The 10011-nt window shown below is 42.0% G+C and overlaps 1 protein-coding gene across 1 annotated transcript in view; it reads left to right on the forward strand.

The window, feature by feature from the left end:
• Positions 1–9007, forward strand: part of Hdac2 (histone deacetylase 2) — a 29331-nt gene extending 20324 nt beyond the window's left edge. The window contains exons 6-14 of the mRNA XM_052751415.1: positions 706–847; positions 1945–2037; positions 2112–2220; positions 3952–4092; positions 4360–4468; positions 5031–5161; positions 5526–5681; positions 7752–7809; positions 8636–9007. Coding sequence (XP_052607375.1) covers positions 706–847; positions 1945–2037; positions 2112–2220; positions 3952–4092; positions 4360–4468; positions 5031–5161; positions 5526–5681; positions 7752–7809; positions 8636–8666 — 970 coding nt within the window. The 3' untranslated portion in view covers positions 8667–9007. The remainder of the gene's footprint in view (positions 1–705; positions 848–1944; positions 2038–2111; positions 2221–3951; positions 4093–4359; positions 4469–5030; positions 5162–5525; positions 5682–7751; positions 7810–8635) is intronic.
• The last annotated feature ends 1004 nt before the right edge of the window (positions 9008–10011 follow it).

Below are 10011 nucleotides of genomic sequence, written 5' to 3' on the forward strand. Positions count from 1 at the left end.
TCTGTGCCTTGAGAACATAGTGGTGCCTGGTTTATATGATAACGTCAGCTAACATTGTATATTAGCACAGCCATGGCATCTTTGGATAATAAATATTTTAAATCAGCTGCAGTGACAAGACAATCATTTTACTACTTTAAACAGTGAATTTTTTTTAAAAAATTGATTTATTTTTATTTTATGTTTATTGATGTCTTGCCTGCATGTATGTCAGTACCCACGGAGGCTAGAAGAGGCCAATGGATCCCTAGGAACTGTAGTTACAGACAGTTGTGAGCTGCCATGTGGTTGCTGAGAACTGAACCTGGATCCTCTGGAAGAGCAGCCAATGCTCCCAATCGGGGAGCCATCTGCAGTCCCCAATCCCCCCTTTTCTTGGTTTTTGTTTTTTTTCCGAGACAGGGTTTCTCTGTGTAGCCCTGCTGTCCTGGAACTTACTCTGTAGACCAGGCTGGCCTTGAACTCACAGAGATCCACCTGCCTCTGCCTCCTGAGATTAAAGGCGTGCGCCACCACGCCCAGCAATGCTGAATTTTCTAATGTAGCAATCGGCATAATCTTTGGGTGTGACTATATAGAAATGTATGCTTGTCTTTGAAGTGTATAGAAGAGGGTCGACTGCAGAGAGTTCTGGATTTTCTAGGTTGCCCAAAGGCCTGGAAGCTCAAGTTCCTGAATCCTGGCTTCCTTCTGCTTTCCTTTCAGGTATCATCAGAGAGTCTTGTATATTGACATAGACATCCATCATGGTGATGGTGTTGAAGAAGCTTTTTATACCACGGATCGTGTGATGACGGTTTCGTTCCATAAGTATGGGGAGTACTTTCCTGGAACAGGAGACTTGAGGGTAAGACCAAATCTGTCAGAATATGAGATGAACTTGGGAGGTTGCTGATTTCTGGAGGAGACATGTTGTCTTGTTTTTGTTGTTGTTTGCATTTATGGTGGGACCTAGGCATCTGGAATTAGGTTGTTGGCTGTGTGTGTTTCTTGGTACACATATGTGGCCTTACTTAGTTTGGTTGTTCATTCTGTTTATTTGTGATGGGACCTAGACATCTGGGGTTTCTTGGTGTAGATCTATGTCCTTGCCTTAGTTGAGCAATTATTTGGGCCCTTCTTCACTGTATGATTTGTCGGGTTGTGGGCCAGCTGAACGGTGCTTGGTGTTTAGTTTTGACCATTCTGTTTATGTAGGAATAGGGGGTAGGAAATGGTTTCAAGTCAGCTAGGCATAAGTGCCAATCTGAAAAAGTTCAGTAGTCTCTCCAGGTTCTGCAGGTTGTCCTTGGATAGCAGGGACGGCTGTCACATTGGGAATAGGCAGTGCTCTGTAGGAGTGGGGTGCAGGATATCACACTGTCTTGGAGTAGTAATGGATTAGTGGAGACAAGACAGGATCTCTATCCCAGATCAAGGGCACGGAGGGCCACATGGTCCCAGGGTGTCTTGGTAAGTGGTACGGGAGAATGATTTTGGGGTCCCTACCTGGGGTTGTGGTTCCAGAGTGGTGCAGTTGGAGGTGCTGGCTCTGGAGATCCCTGCCTGTGGCTCTGGGTCCACCTTTTTCATGATTAGTAATCAGATTGAGATTTGTCAGAACATTTTATTTTTATTTTGTGTGTCGGGGAGGGGCATGAGGATACCATGCAAGAGTCAGTTCTCTCCTGCCACATGGGTGGGTCCAGGGATCAAACTCAGGGCATCTAACTAATTGAGCTTTACCTGCTCAGCCCTTTCACCAGCCCAAGCTACACGACTTGTGTTTTACTTGTATTAACTGTATGCTGCTGTTAAGTTTCTTCTCTAAAACTTGCCTTAGAGCTTAGGAAGTACTTCTACAAATACTGGAACATGTACCTGTTTATTTTTTCTTTTATTATTATTTCCTTTTCCAAAACTGGGTGTTACTTGGTTTTCTAATAATCTATTTTTGTGTTACAGGATATTGGTGCTGGAAAAGGAAAATACTACGCTGTCAATTTTCCCATGAGAGATGGTATAGATGATGAGTCATATGGACAGATTTTTAAGCCTGTAAGTACTGCTTTCAGAAATTAAGTGGGGTTGTAAAATATCATTAAATACTAATGTGTTTTATTCTTGACTAGATCATCTCAAAAGTGATGGAGATGTACCAGCCTAGTGCTGTGGTGCTGCAGTGTGGTGCAGACTCACTGTCCGGGGATAGGCTTGGCTGCTTCAACCTCACTGTCAAAGGTAAGCGCTGCTTCCCGTGGACGTTCTCATTGCTGAGTGCTGGAGAGAGATGATGCTTACGGACACTGCTCCTTTTGCAGAGGACCTGGGTTCAACTCCAGCTCCCACATGGTGGCTTAAAACCCAATGTAATTCTGGTTCCAGGGGATCCAGCACCCTCTTCTGATTTCCACAGGCACCAGGCATTGTGCATGGTGCACAACATACACATTTTAAAAAAGTGTTTTGAGAAAAAAAGTTAAGTTCTCATTGTTCTTTTGCTTGCCAACTTGATGCCAAACTTTGTACTTGTATTTTCAATGGATTTTTATCTTTTTTCCTTTCCTTTTTTTTTTTTTGTTATTGTTGTTGTTTTTGTTTTGTTTGGTATGTGGCTGACTAGCTAGTTAATCTTGTTTCCCAGCAAGTCTATATTTATGTTTATACATTTGTCCATGACTGCTTTGTTGCCATTTTATCTGGGGCAGGAGTTGTCTGTTCTTATCATGATGTTTTGTCAGTTTTTCCAGAAACCCTGATTAAATGGTGGGTTTGCTGTTACAGAGATGAGGATTTGTTCTGCTCTGCATGTACCCTTCTCACTTCCGTTCTGAGGTGTGAGGATCTGGCCTGTGGTGGTCACTGCTCACCAGTGATAGCTTATCCATCTTCTTCCCCCCTTGCACAGGTCACTCTTTTGCTGAGTTTTTGTTTGCTTAGTTTTCTCTTTGCTCATTACTAAATTGAATTTCTAAATATAGTCTGCTGAGCTATATCGGGCGCTGTCACCAACCAAAGAATGGTCCTCTGATCTCCTGTTTGGACTGAGTGTCCTCATGGATCTAGTGGGACATGGAGCTCCTCTGCTTCTGTTTTATTACATCTTCCTGACCAGTGTGCCCTCCGTTTCCTCTTGGTTGTTACCTCACATTATGATGGAACACTTTGTATTTTGTGTTTGTTTTTCGAGTCAGGGTTTCTTTGCATAGTCCTGGCTGTCCTGGAACTCTCTTTGTAGACCTGTAGGCTGGCCTTGAACTCAGAGATTCCTCCCAACTCTACCTCCCAAGTGCTGGGATTAAAGTCGTGAGCCACCACCGCCTGACTTAGAATAAATCTTTTTAAAAAATAAGGCTTCATAGTAAAGTTAATGGTTGGATCAGAAGTGACTTGTTGTGTACATTGCATGTGTTACTGTAGAGTCTTTACATGTGAACCTGAAGACTAGTAACTCATAACTTGTTCCTATGTTGGGTTCGTGATCTTAGGTAAGTTAAGAAAATGATCTATAATACCAGCACCTAAAGACAGTCTATAATCACATAATTAAGCCACACATGTCTATGTGGGAGATGGAAGCTAGTTAAAATTTGTATGTTTCATTGCTCTGATTTTTCTTCTCTCCCTTATGTGATCTCACATGAATGTTTTCTATGTTAATAAAATATGTGTGTGCATATTTTATACTTACTTGTTGCATAGAGTCCCGTCATCATCTCCCTGCAAGGTGGGGTGGCCTGGAGACAAAGTCATGCTCTATTGTCAGACTGGCCTCCAAATTCTGACCCACCTACCTCAGCCTCCAGAGATGTCATTACTGACATGTGGTACTGTGCCTGGCTGTCGAGAAACCTTATTTTGGTTGAGTAAAATACAAAATAAAAAAAACAAAGTTTTGATCATTTTTAATGTCCTTTTTTAAGTTGCTACAAAATACATATTTTGTTGTAATATAAATCTTCTTTGTCTTAGGTCATGCTAAATGTGTAGAAGTAGTAAAAACTTTTAACTTGCCATTGCTGATGCTGGGCGGAGGTGGCTACACAATCCGCAATGTCGCTCGATGTTGGACGTATGAGACTGCAGTTGCCCTTGACTGTGAAATTCCTAATGGTAAGTGTTGAAGTTGTAGTGTCTGCTAGAACATCCGATACGTAGAGATAGATGAGTGGGAGTCTACAACCTTGCCCCTGGAATGTGCAATCTCATCTATGACTGAATGGTTAGACTGCAAATCCGTGAGAGAGAGCGCATTCCCTCTGTGTTCATTTCCAAGCTTTCCTTTGAGACTAGTTCTCTGTCTGGATCTGGATTGCATTTGTTAGCTTCTATGGAAACTAAGCTCTCAGTGTGTGACTTGTTTTTCATTGTTTTTAATAGAGTTGCCATATAATGATTACTTTGAGTATTTTGGACCAGACTTCAAACTGCATATTAGTCCTTCAAACATGACAAACCAGAACACTCCAGAATATATGGAAAAGATAAAGTAAGAAATCATTTCATGTTAATGAAAGTTTAGGCTATAAAAGGTCAAATAGAGGGTATCATTTTAGCTATATGCATCAGATATTTCCTTTGTTTTAAAAGGATTTAAAGAATACTGATGTTTTAATCTATTCTTTTAACACAAATGTACAACTTTTGTAAATAAACATTTTTTATTCAAGTGCATTTTTAAATTGCCATGGGCACTAAATTTTACTCTTTCTTGCTTTCCATTAAACTGGTGCTTTGTTTGCATTGTCTGAAACATTTTGTTAAAGCTTTGTCTACACAGTGCAGAGACAAGCATCAGTGTGGGTGTGTCCTCTCTTCCATAGACTACCTGTATGATATTGGACAAGTGCGCTTGTTGCCTCATCATTAAATGGGGGATGAATTAGTACCTACCTCTTGAGCTGTGGGTTCAGTTAGTTAGTATGTGCAAAGAATTGATGTTTAAATATTGTTAGTTCAAAAAGGTGATTTTTTTTTTGTTTAATGTTTCTGCCTGTTTATAACAGGAACTTTACATAAAGTGGTTTCGTCTAATAAATTGTGTCATTTAGACAGCGTCTATTTGAAAATCTTCGAATGTTACCACATGCACCTGGTGTTCAAATGCAAGCGATTCCAGAAGATGCTGTTCACGAAGACAGTGGGGATGAGGATGGAGAGGACCCAGACAAGAGAATTTCTAGTAAGAAAGCCCTGATAATGTCTTTTTGCCTATTTCTGGCTCATCCAAATAAGACTTAAAACTGAAGGTACACAGGCATGTTTCACTAGGACATGTTATGATTATCCTTTTCTCCATTTTAATTACATGTCGACTTAGCTTCCTGATGTCTCAAAGCCTGTGTTAATATTACTAGTTTTATTTTGTGTGATTACACAGACATGGCTTTGTCCAGAACTTAGGCACTTGGTATATTTGGAAAGTATTCCATTTGCTCGGTGTGCTGAGTTGAATGTGGTCGCTGTTTTTATATATGTAGAGATGTGTGTAATGATCGTCGAACCTGTGGCCACTGTCAGATTTATTAACATCTTTTGTGTGTCAGTTCGCGCCTCAGACAAGCGGATAGCTTGTGATGAAGAGTTCTCCGATTCTGAGGATGAAGGCGAAGGAGGTCGTAGAAACGTTGCCGATCATAAAAAGGGAGCAAAGAAAGCTAGGATCGAAGAAGACAAGAAGGAGACAGAGGACAAAAAGACAGGTCAGTTTACGGTTTGGTGACGTCACTGTCACTGTCGCTGCTTAGGAGTTCCACTGTAGCCGGGCGGTGGCGGTGCACACCTTTAATCCCAGCACATCGGGGGCAGAGGCAGGAGGATCTCTGTGAGTTCAAGGCCAGCCTGGGCTACAGAGTGAGTTCTAGGAAAGGCTCCAAAGCTACACAGAGAAACCCTGTCTCGAAGAAAAAAAAAAAAAAAGAGTTGCACTGTGGCTTTTAGGAGATCCTTAGTCACACAAGGGTCAGGGTACACGCACTCGTTGAGGTACCCTTCCCTGTGTAAATGATGTTTACCTCTAAAGCTTGTTGTTCAATGCTTTCAGAATTCTTTTAAAGCATTTTCAAGTGTGTATGCTCACATCTTCTTTGTGATACAGAAACTTTATTCCGTGTCACAGAATGGGGTGAAGGGAAGGAAGTGGGGGGGGCGGGATGGTTACAAACCTTGTTCCTCTGAGCAGAACTGCACCTCATTGTTTGCAGCTCAGGGTAGGACTGACCTCACAGTGATCCCCCTGCCTCGTCCCGTATGCTGGGATTAGAGGCATATTCCAATACACCTGTTTCAGAGCAAAAATTCTAAGATAATTTTGAACTGTTTAAAGTTGAGTTAATGAAGCAAAAGTTAAGCTCCATTATCCTTTGAAAAGTTGCTTTAAACAAGAAGACTCTTCAGGAACTAAAGAAGATAAAACAAGATCAGTAGAAAGGGGCTTCGCACCGAAGTGGTTTCTGATGTCTTAGGTGCCTCAGAAGGTTTTCTTTAGTGAGCCGTTATAGCACCTCCTTTAAAGGGTCTGGCATCCCTGGTCGCCATGCTGAACAGGCAGGGGTAAGGAACGGGAAGTAGCCTGTTGAGCGTTTGTTTCCTCATACTAACAGTGATAATGAACGCAAGCTTTAGTTGACCGTTAATCATCTGAGACAGCCTCACCCACCGTGTGGCCCTGGCTGGTCTGGTACTTACTATGCTAGCCTTAAACTCAAGATGGTTTCCTTCCTCACTTTCCTGGGTGCTGGGATTACAGAAATGTGTCAACCACATCCAACTCAGTTTGTTTTCATTTTAAAATATCTTCTGCATTTTCTCTTTCTTCCAAATACGAACGTGATAGGTAAATTGTCTCTTACTGTTTTACACAAAATTAATGCTGTTTTAAATAAAGACAACAATCTTTAGGCCAAAACCTAGAATAAGAACTGCCACCACCCCTTTGGCACTATGAGTTAAACTAAGATGGGGTAAAGTTCTCATTTTCAGTGCATACATTTGTATGAAAGGTGGCATCACTGTCCTGCGGTGTGATCGTGAGAATGCTGATGTTCCTGCACCTTGTCATTAGGCCTTGCTTCATGACTTAGTTTTACATAGAGAAAACACTCGTCACATCCGGGATGGTTACTTTATTACTGCATTTTAACTCAGGAATTTCAGTTTAGTGGTAGTGAAAAAACTAAAGGTCAGAACAATGGGATGTAGTTTTTGTGGACCCGCAGGACGGATGGCTCAGCAGGTAGTAGGGTGTTTGCTGCCAAGCGTGGGGACGTGATCCCCAGGATCTGCTGACCTCGGCAGCTGTCTTCTCACCCCTGTGGATGCCGTGACCCTCTAAATAAATAAATGTTTGAAAACAGTGAGTTCACTTCTGCTTGCTTCTAGGGTCAGGTCTGCCTTACAGCAGACACATTCATCGTCAGCTGCCGACTGACCACTGCCTCCTCACCTCACTCCTCTTCAGTTTTTCTCCGGAAGATACTGAAGTGTGTTCCCATTTCAGTGTCCTTCCATCCTGACAGCTCTGTGCCCTGCTCTGTCCTCTGAAGTTCTTCACAGTACCTGTCATGCTGTGACGCTTCAGAACTGAAAAGTTAAAGAGGGTGCGAGCACATACGTCATCACGTTGACAGTGGGCCCTGCATCGCTCTGCTAAGGGCACTTTCTAGTGACAGACTTCAGGAGGAGTGAGCTTAGTGCAGCTTTTTGTATTTTAAAATAAAGTGTATATATTTTATATTTCAAAACAGGTTTTCATCTTTTCACTCTGTTTTTAGATGTTAAGGAAGAAGACAAATCCAAGGACAGTAGTGGTGAAAAAACAGATACCAAAGGGTGAGTGATGCTTCCCTCTAGAGACCGTCACAGTCATATGTGTGTTTGGGGAGCCGCAGAACAGCGTACTGTAAGAGATCTACCTCCTGAGTGGTGTTACCGGGCCAACCTTGAGAACAGCGTACTGTAAGAGATCTATCTCCTGAGTGGGGTTAATGTGTCCTACACTGTTGCCCTCAACCTTTATGTTTGTGGTCAGGGTTTGCATAACACTCAAATTCCTGTGCTCGGAACATTTTGATGTTGGGAGATGGCTGGGTTAAGTGAAGCCTGTTTGAGAATGTTATTGTCAGAGTGCATGTTTGGTGGCTAAGTGTGGAGGCTTGAGACTGAGGCTGGGGATTTACCATGAGTTTAAATCCAGACTGAGGACTGGAGAGATGGCTCAGAGGTTAAGAACACTGGCTGGCCTTCCAGAGGTCCTGAGTTCAATTCCCAGCACCCACATGGTGGCTCCCAACCATCTGTAATGAGATCTGGCGCCCTCTTCTGGCCTGCAGGGATACATACAAACAGAACACTGTGTACGTAAATCCCGACTGAGCTACATAGTGAATTTTAAAGTGTCAGTCTAAGCTGAAGAGTGAGCTTCTGTGTCAAAAGCAAGTGTGCGTGCTTGGTCACACACAGTTGTATGCTAATTGTTAAGGATAACTTGGGATGCTTAGTTGTAAAACCATCAAAAAGATTAAGACATTAAGTCTTTCATTGCCCAGAAACAAAACTGAATTACTTGGCGTGAATCTACAAGTCTTGATCTGCAGCTAGTCAGTGGTCTTAAACCAAGAGTACTATTTTTAATATTTCACATTACCTCTTTCAACAGAGCCAAATCAGAACAACTCAGCAACCCTTGAATTTGACTCCCAACTTCAGGATCCTCTGGAAAAGTGAGACAAGACTGGCATGAGAAACCTTTGCTGTCTGAGGACTCCTGGCTTCATTTTATACTGTTTTGGCATGGACTGTATTTATTTTCAAAATGGCTTGTTTTTGTTCTTCTTGCCAGGTTTTATTGTGAGTTTTTCTAATTATGAAGCAAAATTTCTTTTTTTTTTCCACCATGCTTTATGTGATTGTATTTAAATTGATGTGTTATTATGTCAAAAACCGGATCTATTAAAAAAAAGCAATTGGCCTTTCTGAGCTGATTTTTTCCATCTTTTGTAATTATCTTTATTAAAAAATTGTACTTGGATCGCCTTTTGTCTGTTCATTGCGAAGACTTGTTTTCAAGCTGGTGACTTGATGGTGTTTGTGGGACCGGAATACACCAAAGGTCATTTCAGCTTGAGAGGCCGCCACTGGGTTTCACTGTATAGCTCAGCCAGTGCTGTGAAGACTGCCATTGCATAAATTATCCCCAAAATTCATAAGCTGTGCAGCTGAGGTGAAGGAATCATTTTGAACTGAACCAAAGACTCAAAAATTAGAAATGGACATTGTAAATTGAAAGAGAATCCTGTAATTTTTGAAATGGGCAATTGCATATGTCTCTGCTGAGCTGTCTCTAAGGGTTGCTTCTTCCTGGACACATGCCCTGCACACGTGCATGAGGGCTGTTTAGTCAGAATGTCCCCGTGTTGTGTTGTCAGTATGAACTCTACCAGCAGAATCTGGTTCTTGTCGTGCAGTTAGATCACAGTTTAAAGAATTAAAACAGCATGCTTTGTCAGTCAGCAGCTATTCATTGCTGCTCATTTGAAGGTTTTGGGAATCGCTGCAGCTGAATAAAACTTAAAAAGGGCTTTCATTTGTTATGGTTCAGAGCAGACATGAAGCAGTTTCTGTTCATCGTGTGGAAGAGGAGAGAAAACAAATATTAGGAATTTGCCAAAGGTGCTGAAATCCTCCTACTTGCTAGAACCAGGTTGCTCATTGTGAGATTAGAAGAACAGGTTGGTGGAAGGCAGTGTGTGGAGAATATCGCACCGCTGTCCTAGGTTTGGAGGTTTCACACCCATGATTTCGCCCCTTGTGTTTGCTGTGTGTTGTCAGCAGCAATCCATAACTTACGACATTAGGAACTAAGGAAGCAGAGTCCCTTCATTGCAGAGACAGTTCAGTGTATAGTGTTTGTGAAACAAGTAACGTGCATACTTGGGACACGTCATCTGGTATTGTGATCTGTCCTCTGATGTGTAACAATTGCTATTATTAAGTTCTGTTGTATGAATCTACTGGATTGTGTCTTGAAGATGC

This window comes from Peromyscus californicus, unplaced genomic scaffold, assembly GCF_007827085.1.
Source record: "Peromyscus californicus insignis strain IS unplaced genomic scaffold, ASM782708v3 Scaffold_22__1_contigs__length_63687245, whole genome shotgun sequence".
In the NCBI taxonomy this organism is placed as follows: domain Eukaryota; kingdom Metazoa; phylum Chordata; class Mammalia; order Rodentia; family Cricetidae; genus Peromyscus; species Peromyscus californicus.